This window comes from Octopus sinensis, linkage group LG13 (assembly GCF_006345805.1).
Source record: "Octopus sinensis linkage group LG13, ASM634580v1, whole genome shotgun sequence".
NCBI classification, from domain to species: Eukaryota; Metazoa; Mollusca; class Cephalopoda; order Octopoda; family Octopodidae; genus Octopus; species Octopus sinensis.
Genome location: NC_043009.1, coordinates 47,290,113 through 47,306,747, shown reverse-complemented (window position 1 = coordinate 47,306,747; position 16,635 = coordinate 47,290,113). Strand labels below are relative to the sequence as shown.

Below are 16,635 nucleotides of genomic sequence, written 5' to 3'. Positions count from 1 at the left end.
TTGGCACTTGCACACAATATGTCAGCGCCATCTATTGCTAAGCTAAATAATTAACTTTCTCATCATTTGTTTTATTGCTGTTATTTCTTTCATTTTGAATTAAGACTGCTTTTATTGTAGCAAATTTTATAATACGGCCTACATCTAGCCGGAAGTATAGTTATAATCTTGTACATGCGTATAACTCAAAATCCTGGCTGCTAGAACAATTCTGAGCACGGATTCGGAATCAGCATCCCCAATTTAGTCTAAAACACGTGCTTTTACTTCAGTAGTAAAATCTTTGTTGTCCTGTAGAATAAATATCATTCATATTTCCTTTTATCTTCTACTTCTTTCAGTCATTGCTGTGAGAATGGCTTGAAGAATTTTAATCGAGCAAATTGACCCCAAACCAATTTTTTGAAGCTTAGTACTTATCTCATTGGTCTTTTTTGCCAAACTGCTAAGTTATGTGGACATAAACACACCAACGCTGGTTGTCAAGCAGTCATAGGGAACAAACACAGACACACAGATATACAATAGGCTTCTTTCAGCTTCTGTCATCCAATTCCTCTTATAAGGCTTTGGTCAGCTCAAAGCTATAGTAGAAGACACTTGCCCAAGGTGCCATGCAGTGAGACTGAAACCAGAACCATGTGGTTGGGAACCAACCACATGATTCTAGGATGGAGTTTTTTATTGAGGCAGATTTGTCTGGCAAGATACCCTTCCTGTTGCCAACCCTTATGTTTCTGAATAATAAATTAACTATTCAATTAATTAATATACTAATCTGCATTTATCCTGATTAATCAACTGTGTTAGAAAAAGAGACGCAGATAAACAATGATCATTCAAAACTGAGCAATTTTAAAATAATTAAAAGTAGAGACAAACATCATTATAAAATCTTTAATAAATTTGAATCCAAAATTATTTTTTATTTAAAATTTATTTTCATTCATGTGAATTATTTTAAAAGTTTCACAGTAATAATTTCAATGATATAAGATAATAATTACTCTCATTTCATTAAATAAAAACATGTCTTGTTCCTCCAAGAAAATTAAATTCATAGAACACTGTCGGCTAATACTTTAAATCATTTATTTCCATTTCTAATGTTAATGGAGACCTTCTTCAATTCATTATGTTCATTTGCTTGGTTTGTTTTTGATAATCATTTATGTAATCCTCAACTTCATCTGGATGAGAACACAGCCACTGAAAGAGACAGCATCCACGGAAACAGATGACAGGACAAATTATTGTGTTTTTTTACGGAGAAGTACTATTATTTCTGTGGCAGTGCTGCTGGCTTCCTTAATGCTGGCTAAGGAACTGGTTTCTTCTGTTATCCGTTTCATAAACTTTAATTGAATTCCTCGGCTTTCAGTCTGCATTGGAAAAAAAAAAAAAAAATAGGCGTGTAAGGAGTAATGTTGGCAAAAAATCAGGAAGTATGGAATTTTTAAAGTGTCATAGTGTCCTGACAATTAACAACTGTCATGGGTGATTTATTCCATGCTTCAACAATTTTGAGGGTGAAATCATGTTTTAGAAAGTCATGGGTGCTGCACTGTTCTGTTCAACCAATCAATCAATGTCTCTGATTTATAGAGATGGAAATTGTTGAGCAGATTTGGATACAAGTAACAATATTGTTGACTCATATATATGTGTGTGTGTGTGTGTGTTTTGGTAGAATTTTAAAAATTAGTCTAAACAGGAGAGAGTTAAATATTCCATTTAGTGAATTTTGGTCAACTTTGCTGCTTGATAAAAATAGCAATATCTCTAATCAGCTCTCTCTATATATATTTTAGGACAGTTGACCATTTGTGGGCCGGCAGAGTTGGAATTACACAAAAGGTCATTGGGATCCCAAGGGACCCCTTTTATTTTTGTGCTTTCCACACTATCCATAAAGTAATATTTGTTTAATCTTGTATATATGTGTGAGTGCATGATATTGAACAAGAAATTTAGCATCTTATAAGTTTATATTTGTAATTATTAACGTTTAATGGAAGAGGGGGAATTAAAATATAATTCATTGACTGAAAAAACCCTTTATTGAAAGAAATGAAGTTTTTATAGTTTTATAAACTATACATATAGTACTAAATATAAAATAAAACAAAATTATTTAGCATATTGATTCATACCAGTACAAATACAAAGAAAATTGACTTATAGTTCATCAGAATATCTGAAAAAAGAACATAAAAAAATAATTTCACAGAAGGCCAATGGAGTCCAGTTGGACCCTAATGAGCATATTTTACGCTATAACATCCACATGACTGGAAATTTTAAACTCAAAATTTTTATGTGCATACATAAACTATTGACAATAAAAGTCATGAGATATAAAATTATTTAGATAAAAAATTGTAAAATTTACATAACTTTTAAAATTTGCTGGGGTTCCTAGGGACCCCACCAGCTCACGAAAGGTTAATGTTTGCATTGAAATTAGCGTGTGTGTGTATATGTGTAGTGATATTAGTACCGTGAAGCTTCGGTTTATGAATGCCTCTAATCACGGACAAGTCGGTACACGAAAACGTTTCTGTTCGAGTAACGAACAGTGTTTCGAGTAACGAACAGGCAAGCTGGCAATGACGGTTGTTAAGTCGAGAGTATCAGCGAGAGCGTGTTAGTTGTTGTCTAGCTTTTGCTTAGTGAACGAATTCTCTCAAATTTCATATGAGAAAAATGGTTTCGGTTTACGAATATTTCAAATGATAGTTAATGAACAAAATTTAATTCGTTCATTAAATGTCATTTGAAATATTCGTAAACCGAGGTTCCACAGTATAGTTAATGTTTTAATGTTAGTTATAAAATGGAAGGTTTAATTATTCACAATGGTTTCGCTATCATAAATAAATAATGACCATAGCGTTAAATCAGATGATTGAAGAAATACTAAGCATTAACTAAGTATTCCCCTTTTTTTTATACACCAAATGACCCTACGGAGAATTAATCCGAACCGTATGGGCTCTCCGTATAACCTTATATTACAAATAATTGTATCCATTCTATTGCGTATAGAGTATTCAATTACACAACGGTCTTTCTCATTGAATACTGGACATATTTTATTAATAATAGTCATTGACTAAGTAAGGGATACGACTCTGACGTTTCTAGAGTTATTTCCCTTTATATCTAAACGGATTTCAGTTTTGTAAATTAAAAGTGAATTTAGTACCAGAAATTCTTAAATTATCAATTAGCAAATGTAATGATATTAAGGTGGCAAACGAGAGAAGTGAATTAGTAAGTATAAGAGAGGAAAAGAGGCTGAGAGGGATGAAAAAGAAGGCTGGAAGGAATGTGTGCTTATATTTAATATCTTGGATATGTGATGGAAGCTAATTTAGAGCGATGAGCTGACAAAATCTTTAGCAGCATTTCAGCCGCCCTTTTGTTCTGAGATCAAATTCCACCAAGGTCAACTTTGCCTTTTTAATCCTTTTGGGGTTGATAAATTAAGTACCAGCTGAGCACTGGGGTTGATGTAATCGACTTACCCCTAATACCTGGAATTGCTTGCCTTGTGCCAAAATTTGAAATCCATATATGTGGTAAGTAGCTTGCTTATGAACCACATGGTTCCGGGTTCAGTCCCACTGCATGGCACCTTGAGCAAGTGTCTTCTGCTATAGCCTCGGGCTGACCAAAGCCTTGTGAGTAGATTTGGTAGACGGAAACTGAAAGAAGCCCGTCGTATATATGTATATATATATATATATGTGTGTGTGTGTTTGTGTGTCTGTTTGTCCCCCCAACATCGCTTGACAACCGATGCTGGTGTGTTTACGTCCCCGTAACTCATCGGTTCAGCAAAAGAGACCGATATAAAAAGTACTAGGCTTACAAAGAACAAGTCCTGGGGTCGATTTGCTTGACTAAAGGCGGTGCTCCAGCATGGCCACAGTCAAATGACTGAAACAAGTAAAAGAGTATATGTGGAGGCACATGGCCTAGTGCTTAGAGCAGTGGACTCGCGGTCGAGGGATCACAGATTCGAATCTCAGACTGGGCGATGTGTGTGTTTATGAGCGAAACACCTAAGCTCCACGCAGCTCCAGCAGAAGGTAATGGTGAACTTCTGCTGACTCTTTCATCGCAACTTTTTCTCACTCTCTCCTCCTGCATCTAGCGGACCAGTACCAATAAAACTGGGAAATCAGCCCTTATGAGCCAAACACGGCTCAAGAAGGAACAAACAATAACATCTTAGATATATAGGTGTAGTTAAACTAAAGGCTAAAAAAATGATTAAGGGAAAAAACAACCAGTTTCATTGTATTTTTTTCTTAACATTTGGTAAACATCTTTAGATTTATAAAATAACCCTTACCTCATTATCACAATTTGACACTTTTATCTTCATCCTTATATTGATATTCTTCTCCAGTAACTCTTTTATTTTGTTTAACTTAACAAGAAAATCATGTTCCGATATGGTACTTTTTATGTGAAGAGTTTTCTCTATAGGGGATTTTTCTTTTTTGGACTTTTTCTGAGTGAGCCGACATTCAGTTAACTGTTTACCTGTCATCAATTGATAATGTGGTTCTAATTTGTCCTCACTTATTTGTACTAATTTGAGCTCCTTTAATTTTGCCAGCTTCTGAGCCTCATCTTTCTCAACAACAGGTAACAGACAACCAGACTCATCAAATAGTTTAATCAACTTCGGTGTTTCTTCTTCAGTGTCCTGACCAACAGGTAGTTTACTAATAGCATTACTTTTCTTATATTTTGGCTGTTTCCCAGTCGAAGCTAATCTCAGCTGAATGCTGACAGGAGCTGTGCAGGGTTTTAACTGCGACAGATGTAACAATGGACGATACAGGGAAGAAAATCTGAAAATAGAATATTAGCTTTCATATCACAACTGTGATGATGTATAGTGGATATAGACATGTATCATAGATACGTCATAATTATGATGATGTATAATGTATATGTGGAGGCACCTGGCTTAATGGTTAGGGTGTTGGACTCATGATCATAAGATTGTGGTTTCGATTCTTGGAACAGGTGACATGTGTTCTCAAACAAAACACTTAACAGCTTTTTCTCACTCTCTCCTCCTGCATCTAGCTGCTCACCTGAGCAGCTAGATGCAGGAGAGAGTTCACTGATATATATCATCATCATCGTTTAGTGTTCGCTTTCCATGCTAGCATGGGTTGGACGGTTCAACTGGGGTCTGGGAAGCCAGAAGGCTGCACCAGGCCCAGTCTGATCTGGCAATGTTTCTACAGCTGGATGCCCTTCCTAACGCCAACCACTCCGTGAGTGTAGTGGGTGCTTTTTACGTGCCAGACGAGGCTGGCAAACGGCCACGATCGGATGGTGCTTTTTACGTGCCACCGGCATGGGGCAAGGCGAGGCTGGCAAACGGCCATGATCGAATGGTGCTTTTTACATGCCACCGGCACGAGGCCAGTCGGGGTGGCGCTGGCAACGGCCACTTTCGAATGTTCTCTTACGTACCATATACAAATGCTAATTAATAATTTAACTAAGAATTTTTGGTACTAAACTCACTTTCAAGTTACGAAACTGAAGGGTTTGACTATTTCCAATATGTTCAATATTAGAAATAATCAAAGTAAAGGGATTTAAAAAAAGGGATTTCCTGTTGCCCCAGATCGCTCAGTTGGCAAAAATGAGTAATCCTGAGAGAGACTGGCGTCCCATCAAGGTGTAGAATATATATACACAACAGAAAATGGGAAACTGGCCCTACAAGTCTGAATGACTGATGGAAGATCTTTATTTTTTTTTTATCTATAATGACTTTAGGGATCTGTCATAGATATGTCACAACTGTGGTGACGTAAGGTAGATTACAGATATGTATAATAGATATGTCACAACTACGATGACGTCAGGCAGATTCTCTTTCTCTTTTACTTGTTTCAGTCATTTGACTGCAGCCATGCTGGAGCACCACCTTTAGTCGAGCAAATCGACCCCAGGACTTATTCCTTGGAAGCCTAGTACTTATTCTATCGGTCTCTTTTGCCGAACCGCTAAGTGATGGGAACGTAAACACACCACCATCGGTTGTCAAGCGATGTTGGGGGGAAGAGGGGACAAACACAGATACACAAACATATACACACACATACATACATATATAAATATATATGATGGGCTACTTTCATTTTCCGTCTGCCAAATCCATTCACAAGGCTTTGGTCAACCCGAGGTCAAGAGTTCAAACATTTTGTAACCCCCTCATATTTCAAGACCTCTGCACAGATTCCATCAGACCCTGGAGACTTATTGTTATTCAGCTTATTCACAGCTAAATAAATGTCATTTAGAGTTGGTTCAAATGCCATCTCTTCTATAACTGGAAGGTGTTTGATTTTTTTTTTCTATCATCCTCATGACAGCGGATGATGGTCTATTCAAGAGTGCAGAAAAATGTTCTATCCAGCGCTTATGAATAGAAGCGGTGTCAGTCAGAAGCAAAAGTCCATTTGCTGTTTTCACTGGAGCTATTGAAGAAGATTTTGAGTCATATACCTCCTTAACATAAGAGTACAAACCCTTGGCATCTATCAGCTTCTTCTTGTGCTCCTGAAGAGCACTAATTAGTGCTCTTCAGGAAAGCATGATCATCTGACATGCTAAAAGTGGTAAATATGTACGTATATGTATACAAATATATTTTGCATGCACACACACACATATATGTGCGTGTGTGTGTGTATAGGTATGTTTATATACGTATATATGTACTGAAAATCTGGTTGTTACCAACACTGTTTAAGCAGAAAAAAAAATATATAAAACCACCCAAGATCTAAAGACTGGCATCTCATAGATTATATTTTGATCAGAAAGCATCATATAAAAGATGTTTCAAGTGCTCGGCCCATGAGAGTAGCATAAAATCTTTCAATAATGCCTAACAGTCAGAAGCAAAAGTCCATTTGCTGTTTTCACTGGAGCTATTGAAGAAGATTTTGAGTCATATACCTCCTTAACATAAGAGTACAAACCCTTGGCATCTATCAACTGCTTCTTGTGCTCCTTTGGTTCAATCATTCCACAATTCCAGTTTAACTTTCCGTAGAGCAGTCTGCACTTTCCCTTTCAGCTTTCTGTACACTTCTGTTTGAGTTGGAGTCCAAGGAAGTGTATTGCCTAAGTTTTGTTTTTCTGAAAGTAGATCATGAATTTCTGCTGATTTGTTTACAAATTAGTCAGTGGACTTACGTGATTTAAATACCTCTGATGAACTTGCAGCCTCTTTTTTTTTTTACTCTTTTACTTGTTTCAGTCATTTGACTGTGGCCATGCTGGAGCACCGCCTTTTAGTAGAGCAAATCGACCCCAGGACTTATTCTTTGTGAACCTAGTACTTATTCTATCGGTCTCTTTTGCCAAACCGCTAAGTAACGGGGATGTAAACATACCAGCATCGGTTGTCAAGCGATGTTGGAGGGACAAACACAAATACACAAACACACATATATATACATACATATACGACAGGCTTCTTTCAGTTTCCATCTACCAAATCCACTCACAAGGCTTGGTTGGCCCGAGGCTATAGTAGAAGACACTTGCCCAAGGTGCCACGCAGTGGGACTGAACCCGGAACCGTGTGGTTGGTAAGCAAGCTACTTACCACACAGCCACTCCTGCGCCTGAAATACTTGTGTTTTGAAATCTTCCCATAGATTGTTTGGGTCAAGATTGATACTGTCTATAGCATTATGGAATCTTTGCAAGTTGCTTGGTAATTTGAAGTTTGCAACATTTAACTTTTTGGGTACCTCAGAACCAGACTGCTGACTGTTAGGCATTATTGAAAGATTTTATGCTACTCTCATGGGCCGAGCACTTGAAACATCTTTTATATGATGCTTTCTGATCAAAATATAATCTATGAGATGCCAGTCCTTAGATCTTGGGTGGTTTTATATATTCTTTTTTCTGCTTAAACAGTGTTGGTAACAAACAGATTTTCAGTACATACATACATATATAAACATACCTATACACACACACACGCACATATATGTGTGTGTGCATGCAAAATATATTTGTATACATATACGTACATATTTACCCCTTTTAGCATGTCAGATGATCATGCTTTCCTGAAGAGCACTAATAACACCGAAACCTGTCCATTGCTTTAAAGACAAGGTCCACTCTCTGTTTTAAACTTTATTTTCGAAACACGTCAATTAACTGATTTACAGAAAGTTATCTCGCTTATATATTGTTTTTAGATTTTAAAAATCTCGGGGGGAAGTTTTTATATATTAATGACATAGGTCATCTCAGTTTTGTTTTTGTTTATTAAACATACAGTTAGTTTTGAGTATTTGAATAGACCAGAAGCAGACATAAGAAGCGACAACAGATCCAAAGGGAACAAAGACAACAGAGGTCAACAAAGCCGTTGAGCTTAAACGTCGTTAATGACAAGCGTATTGACATCGTACGGTTGAATTAATGAGCCACAAATACGTAGACTGGTAAAAAACGAGAACCGCTATTACTTATTTTACACAAAGCATAAAAAACTCACAATAATAAATACAGACACTAACCAAAATAGCAGAAATTACAACAAACATCAATAAATTTACTAAAGAAATAAAACTATATTGTTTTAAAATTTAGTAATTTTTTTTTAAAGAATAAAATATGTAGATGTACATGATTGAAATTAATGCTGTATATAAAATATCGATGTCAATAAATCGTAGGAAAATATGATGCCACTTACATCCTTCGTTGACCGACAGCAATTGCAGCCATGCTACTATTTAATATTACACCGCAAGGATTTTTTTTTTTTTTACATGTTAATGCAGAAGATATTTTCTAAAAGTAGCATACTTTTAACTTTGGAATTTCTCAACTTTTAAATTAAAATAAAAAGGATACATACGTATAATTTTAAAATAAGGAAAGTTCTTTTTCAAAAAAAAAAAATTAATACAAGATTCGTGTTTACTAAAAACATTATGTGAAAAGAAATAAGTAGGAAACAATAAAGTCTCGTTTGCGTGAGATTTTAGTCCGTGATTTGTTGTGTAAATCTTAATAATGGATGCAACTGCGCCGCCAACAGTTGACGGAGTTGAAGACGACGATGCCTGGTTATATGGAGGTAGGCTTGCTCTTGTATTCTTGCTGCTGTAGATAGCTGAGTTCGTATGTATTCATTATATCTATTCTTCGACATATTGGATGCTTTACACCAGTCCGGTTCTGGCCTCGACCGTATCAGCTTTTCCCTTTTCGTGCTTAAATCTCTATGTTTGCCTCCCTTATAAATTGTGGCTCGAAAACACTTCAAAAATATGGCATTATTTTTATAAAAGAACCCCTTTTCATTGCTTACATTGCACGCAATAAGGAGTTATAATTTTCGTTCCTTTCTTTAATGGCGTTGGTAATTTAAAGGAAAGCAAATGATATCGACTGGGGGGATTGAAACCGGATTGCATGCTCCGTTTGTCGAAAATTTACCCTCTCATTTTACGTTACTCTCTCTTTTACTCTTTTACTTGTTTCAGTCATTTTGACTGCGGCCATGCTGGAGCACCGCCTTTAGCCGAGCAACTCGACCCCGGGACTTATTCTTTTGTAAGCCCAGTACTTATTCTATCGGTCTATTTTGCCGAACCGCTAAGTGACGGGGACGTAAACACACCAGCATCGGTTGTCAAGCAATGCTAGGGGGACAAACACAGACACACAAACACACACGCATATATATACATATATACGACAGGCTTCTTTCAGTTTCCATCTACCAAATCCACTCACAAGGCATTGGTCGGCTCAGGGCTATAGTAGAAGACACTTGCCCAAGGTGCCACGCAGTGGGACTGAACCCGGAACCATGTGGTTGGTAAACAAGCTACTTACCACACAGCCACTCCTGCGCCTATGTTGCAAAATTAATTTTAATTTTTTTTTACACATCTTTCAGTAATTTAGATCTCAATTCAAATTTATAAAATGTTTCAATTTTCTTTAAACCCTTGTGTGTGTGTGTTTTTACATTTGCAATTGTTTTTGAGTGAAGTTTCCATCAAATTTACTGATCATTGTGAAATGTGAGAGGTGTCCGCTTTGTCACTTTCCTGTGTTTATAATTCTTTTCATGCCCGTCTGGTTTTTCTGCGAAACATAATTTAATACCAAATATTATTATAACTACTTATGGGACGTATGATATCTGTTGCATTAGCACTAAGTGTTTGTTTACTTTCTCTCGAAGTAGATAATTTCAATAAAATCAAGTTATTTTTGTTGTATTGAACTAAATTGCAAGGCATTTTGTATGGCATATCTACACATGTCTGCCCCCGCGAGAAAATTTCATAAAAAAAAAAATCCATTATTCTGTGCCAGTATGAAAAATGGATATTAAATGATGATTTTATGTGTGTGTATATATATATATATGTGTGTGTGTGTGTGTTAATATATATATATATATATATATATTATATATTTACCTGTTTGTCATTTGACAGCACCACCTTTATTCGAACAAATTGACCCCAGAACTTATTCTTTGTAAGCCTAATACTTATTCTATTGGTCTTTTTTGCCGAACCGATAAGTTACGGGGACGTATACACACCAGCATCGGTTGTCAAACGATGTTGGGAGAACAGAGACATGCACACACACACAATGTGTGTATATATATATATATATATATCATCATCATCATATATATATATATATACACACACACCACGTGCTTCTTTCAGTTTCTATCAACCAAATCCACTCACAAGGCTTTGGTCAGCCTGAGGCTATAGAAGACATTTACCCAAGGTGCCATGCAGTGGGACTGAACGCAGAACTATATATATGTGTGTGTGTGTGCATGAATGTGTAATGTCAGTGTGCATACATGACAGAGTGTAAGCGCCCTAAGAGAAAAGTTGGACATAAGAAGCATCAGATGTGGTGTGGAAGAGAGATGACTGCGCTGGTATGGTCATGTGTTGCATATGGATAAGGACAGTTGTGTGAAAAAGTGTCACACCCTAGCAGTAGAGGAAACCTGTGGAAAAGCAGAGCTAGGAAGACCTGGGATGAGGTGGTGAAGCATGACCTTCAAATGTTGGGCCTCACCGAGGCCTTTGAAGATATGCTGTGCTTGAGAAGACCTGTTGTGGCAAGTGAAGTCGTCGTGGCCGATGACAGTACTGCCTGATTGACATGTAAAAAAGTACCATTTGAGTGTGGTTGCCAGTGCCGCCTGACTGGTCCCATGCCAGTGGCACATAAAAAGCACCATTTGAGCGTGGTCGATGCCAGTGCTACCTTACTGACTCCCATGCTGGTGGCACGTAAAAAGCACCATTCGAGTGTGGTTGATACCAGTACTGCCTTACTGGCCCTTGTGCTGGTGGCATGCAAAAAGCATTCACTACACTCTCAGAGTTATTGGAGCCTGGTGCAGCCTTCTGGCTTGCCAGCCCTCAGTCAAACCATCGGACCTATGCCACTATGGAAAGCGGACATTAAATGATGATGATATATATAGTGTGTGTGTGTATGTCCATGTGTGTTTGTATTTGCTTGTCTTGACATTTCATGATAGTTGTGAGTGTCTCTGTCATAATCTTACAACTTGTCTTTTGTTTCCAATCTTCTGTGAAGACATTTCCAGCAATGGGGTAATATCTTGCTTGGAAACGCGTGGGGGTTGGCTGCACAAAATGTACCCCAGTAAATCCCATCTGACCTAAGCAAACATGGAAAAATGAACATTAATATGATTTAGAGAGAGAGAGTGGTTATTTATAGGAACATTAAGCATTTTATTTTCATTTATTCAACTCCTACACTTTTATATTATTTGGCTTTGATTTTTTTTCTTTTTTGCACGTGTTTTATTAGTTCTTTAAGTTTATAATTATAATGGAATATTTTTACTTGGTCTGATTAAAATAATTTTACAAATTTGTGAATGTAGATCTGTGTGGTTGAGGTGAGGGTTGTATAAAAGTACTTTAATCAGAGCAAGCATAAAATTCCATTACCTTAATGCATACTAAAAGAATCAAAACCATATAAAGTTATAGGAGCTGAGTAAATAAAAATGAAACCTTGCTCTGTAACTAACCCTTTCTTATGAAGAGAAGCATGAATATAGGAAAGTGACAAAATGGACACTTCTCACATTTCAGTAAATTTGATGGAATCCATACCCATGTGAGAGAAAGAGAAAATGGAATTCATGAAATTCTTTATTAATCACTACAATGGTTTTAACCCATTGTGCATTGGTGAGATTCTGTACAAATCGTTGTGGTGCATCATTCGGTGCAGATGTACCTCGTCTGGTGACTTGTCAAAAGTTACCATGTTTTTTAATCTCTGTTTATGTATCAGAGGCCTGTTATACCATAAAACATTAACTTGACAGTAAGTCAATTTCACTTAGTTACAGATATGGCTGTATGGTTAAGTTTGCTTTCCGACAATATTAGTTTGGGTTCAATTGTGCTGCATGGCTCTTTGGGATAGTGCCTTTTAATATAAATCAAAGCAGACCAAAGTCTTGTGAGTGAATTTCATAGATGTTACTGAAAAGACACCAGTGTGTGTGTGTGAGTGTGCACTTACACACGTCTTTCTTTTGATATCCTGCAATAATTGTAAATGAGCATCCCTGTCATACAACGCTATTGTTTCTTTCAAATCTAACATCAAAGACATGTCCTGACATGGGGAAATATTATCTTGCTTGGAAAGGTTGGTGACAGGAAGGACATCTGGCTATACAAAATCTGCCTTACTGAATTCTGTCTGACTCATTCAAGCATGGAAAAATGTGAAGTTTGCTTGCAAGATTGTATAGAGAGTAGGAGACGGGGATGCCGCCTGCAAATGTAAAAAAAAGGTTGCGTAGAGTTAAAGGGTGATGACCAATTAGAAGTTCCTTTCCAAACCAAATGGTTATGGGTTCAGTTTCACTGCATTAATGTTGTAAGCTGATATTCCGTACAATAGTTCTGGGTTGACCAATACCTTGTAAGTGAAATTTGGTAGACAGAAACTGAAGTAGCCTGTTCATGTATATAAACAGCATATGTGTATGTCTGTGTGCATGGTTTTCACTTGTCTTTATGTATTTGGTGTCTGCAAACAAAACGACAGACCTTGGTTTTAAAAAATATATATATAATGAGAGAGAGAGAGATAAGGAAATAATTTTATTCTCAAACGCAGGATAATGCTAATAATATAGCATGAACTGGATAAACTATCCATATTTTGCAGAAAAATCTGGCTACCAATAGATTTTTTTGCAAAATATGGATAGCTTATCCTGTTAATGCTATATTAGCATTATCCTGCGTTTGGGAATAAAATTATTTCCTTATCTGTATCTTTCAATACATCTCAACGCTTTTAAAGCAAACTTCGTTTGTTGACTGTCAACGACCCATGCTAGCATGGAAAGCGGGCGTTAAACGATGATGATATATCGGGCAGTGTCATGTGCTTACAGTCAACCACAAAAGCATGTCTGGATTATTTGACATTTTGCATAATCTTTATAAGCAAAACTTCATGACTATGTCCAGGCTGTTTTGTTTGATAGACTAAGGGATTACTAACTTGCTTGGATGCAAGTGCAGGTTGGCAACAGGAAAAGCATCCGGTCATAGAAAAATCTGCCTTAACAATTTTGTCTGACCCATGCAAGCATGGGAAAAGGAATCTTAGAATTATGATGAGACAAAATTATGCATATCAATTGTTAGTTGCTGTCATATTTTATTTGTATCTTATAGTCATCACTAAATTTATTGTTATTTTGATTTGTTCTTTTCTTTTTCTTTTTTTTTTCTAGATTCTGAAAGTAAAGAAAATTCAGAACCTCCTCCAACTAGGTAAGTTTTTTCCTTGAAATTGATTTTTAAGGCTTGCTCTGGTTATCTTAGAGCATTGGTTTTCAACCAGGGTCTATATAAGATTTGGTTGTTAAAATTTATGTGCAATGAATTGACTATGCTTTTACAATACACAAAATATTTAATTATAAAAATATAAGAGGACTAGCAGTATCGCCCGGCGTTGCTCAGGTTTGTAAGGGAATAACTATAAAGCATTTTTAGAGAGTTATAGCCAAAAAATAGCAAAAAAATGGAAAAAATGATGGTAAATTTTTTTGAGATTTAAAAAAGGTGGAGTTGCGTCCCTAGATAGTTTGTGGTTTGTGTTTCTCATTGTCGACCCCATGTCGAATTTATCGATTTTTTTCAGAACTGGGGGAACTTTTCAAAATTTCGCTGCGTTAGTTTTGAATTATGACATTGGCCTATGTGTGTGTCAAGTTTCATCAGAATCGGTTGAAAGCCGTGGTCAGGGTGAGGGTACAAGCAAACAGACACACAGAAACACGCACAGACAAACTGCCGTTTATATATAGAGATTTTTTAAACATTGAATGGCTATGGAGGTCCACCCGAGTAAAATAGGGATCAAAGCGGTCCATGAGTAAATACTGGTTGAGAATCACTGCCTTAGAAGAAAACTTAAAACATTTGATGAACAAATTTTTAAGAAATGAAGTGGAATGACATAGTGGCTGTGTGGCAGCCATGAATACTTGCACAAAAGCCATGGTTGCTGACCACACATACCTTTGCAACATGCCATGGAGGCCATCATATGTCTCTGTGACAGCCAATAGATGTTGTCTGCTGCACTTTCTTGATTGGTATAGTGTGAACACGTGGTATATCAAAGATGCTATATGAACATGCCTGTGTTATCTATCACGGGTACTGTCTACAGACTATGCCTTGTGTTCTTAGTAAGATACATAACTGTGAACCAAGCTAAAAAACCACAACCCTGATATACTATAAATTGTTCAGTTTTTAGAATAGATTCTACTTGAAACCTAATGTGTTTAACCCTTTAGTGTTTAAACCAGCCATATCCGGCCCAAATAATCTACCTGTTTTCTGTTAAAACTGCCCAGATTTGGTATCTCACACCAACCTATAATGTCAATCTAAAAAAAAAAGTGATAACATCATCGAAATCTTAAAGCTACGAAATAATGCATGATTAGCTCAAAACAATATGGATGAATAAATATTATATTTAACAGAATAATCTGAATGCTAAAGGGTTAAACAAATCTCAATCTCATGAAACAAATTGGATGTGGAACAAAAATTACTGATCAATTCTCATAACCAAATTGAATTTTGTGTTTTTTTTTTCTTCATTTGTTTGTCTGTAAACTTTTGAGAACCATTTCTATTATAAATGTAACAAATATTTTCGTTTTATGTTTAGTGATGGCAGAAACGATGCTGATGAAAGTGTAAAATCTGAAGGCTCAGTGAAAGAAGGTAGTCCTCCATCAGCAACTAATGGATCTAGTCAGGCTAAACCTAAAGACCCTGATGATAAGGAAGCGGGAGAATTGGTGAGTCTGGTTTCACATAATTTCAATCACTGTGATCATCATCATCATTATCATTGTTTAACGTCTGCTTTCCATGCTAGCATGGGTTGGATGATTTGACTAAGGACTGGCGAACCAGATGGCTGCACCAAGCTCCAGTCTGATCTGGCAGAGTTTCTACAGCTGGATGCCCTTCCTAATGCCAACCACTCCGAGAGTGTAGTGGGTGCTTTTATGTGCCACTGGCACGAGGGCCAGTCAGGTGGTGCTGGCAACGGCCATGCTCAAAAGATGTTTTTAACGTGCCACCTGCACAGGAACCAGTCTAGTGGCACTGGCAATGACCTCACTCGAATGTTTTTTCATATGCCTCCGGCACAAGTGCCAGTAAGGTGACGCTGCTAACGATCACGCTTGAATGGTGCTGCTTACGTGCTACCGGCAGGAGGTCAGTTTGCTGCTCTGGCAACAATCACACTCGGATGGTACTCTTAGTGCTCCACTAGCATGGATGCCAGTCATCGAATTTGATTTCGATTTCACTTGCCTCAACAAGTCTTCGCAAGCAGAGTTTAGTGTCCAATGAAAGAAAGGTACGCATAAGTGGGCTGGTTACACCCTTGGCATAGGCCACGAGGCTATGGTCTCTCTTGGCTTGCCGGGTCTACTCAAGCACAGCATATTTCCAAAAGTCCCGGTCACTAGTCATTGCCTCAGTGAGACCTAGTGTTTGAACTGTGAAATATTTGTACTTCAATGTGTAAGTTGCCATACCAAATGTCTTAATCACTTGTTTTGTTCTTATACATAGTTTAAGTGTAATGTTATTAAAAACTAAACTGCAGCACCTTTACATTAGTTACTTTGCGTAAGAGAAATCTGTCAAAATTGTACAAAGAGAATTGATAAAAGGAGAATATATAAAGCACAAAACAGAATGAAAAACATAGATGCACCACCATGTAGTTTTTGAGATCAGTCTTATTGTACAGAATCTTGGGTGAATGTCTTCTATTATAACCCCACATTGGTCAAAGCCTGCTGGGTAGTTCTGGTGGACAGAAACTGAGAGAAGCCTTGTGTGTGTGTGTGTGCACTTGCGCGTGCGTGTGTGTGTGTGTTTGTTTGCATTTGTGCTTCTCCAAAAATCACCGAGCTACAAACAGTGATGTTGT

General features: G+C 37.0%; 2 protein-coding genes across 5 annotated transcripts in view; one reads left to right on the top strand and one right to left on the bottom strand.

The window, feature by feature from the left end:
- Positions 1 to 953: 953 nt before the first annotated feature.
- On the bottom strand, positions 954 to 8,959 carry LOC115218244 (translation initiation factor IF-3, mitochondrial). The gene is made up of 3 exons (XM_029787979.2): positions 8,777 to 8,959; positions 4,364 to 4,871; positions 954 to 1,382 (listed from the first exon to the last, which is right to left on the bottom strand). Exons 1-3 carry the CDS (start codon positions 8,806 to 8,808, stop codon positions 1,251 to 1,253), a joined length of 672 nt encoding a protein of 223 aa, XP_029643839.1. The 5' UTR covers positions 8,809 to 8,959; the 3' UTR covers positions 954 to 1,250.
- A 57-nt stretch (positions 8,960 to 9,016) lies between these two features.
- Positions 9,017 to 16,635, top strand: part of LOC115218243 (pre-mRNA 3'-end-processing factor FIP1) — a 28,454-nt gene continuing 20,835 nt past the window's right edge. For 2 of the 4 annotated variants that reach the window (XM_029787976.2, XM_029787975.2), the window contains exons 1-3: positions 9,017 to 9,163; positions 13,889 to 13,928; positions 15,349 to 15,481. In XM_029787976.2, the coding sequence (XP_029643836.1) occupies positions 9,100 to 9,163; positions 13,889 to 13,928; positions 15,349 to 15,481 (237 nt within the window). In that variant the 5' untranslated portion in view covers positions 9,017 to 9,099. The remainder of the gene's footprint in view (positions 9,164 to 13,888; positions 13,929 to 15,348; positions 15,482 to 16,635) is intronic. The other 2 variants (XM_029787978.2, XM_029787977.2) reach the window with 1 other exon arrangement.

Coding starts and splice junctions, on each gene's coding strand:
- LOC115218244 (XM_029787979.2), bottom strand. CDS start 8,808: ATGGCTGCAATTGCTGTCGGTCAACGAAGGAT. Junction 4,872..8,776: donor GCTGTCGGTCAACGAAGGAT/GTAAGTGGCATC, acceptor TTCTATTTTCAG/ATTTTCTTCCCTGTATCGTC. Junction 1,383..4,363: donor TGTCAAATTGTGATAATGAG/GTAAGGGTTATT, acceptor TTTCCAATGCAG/ACTGAAAGCCGAGGAATTCA.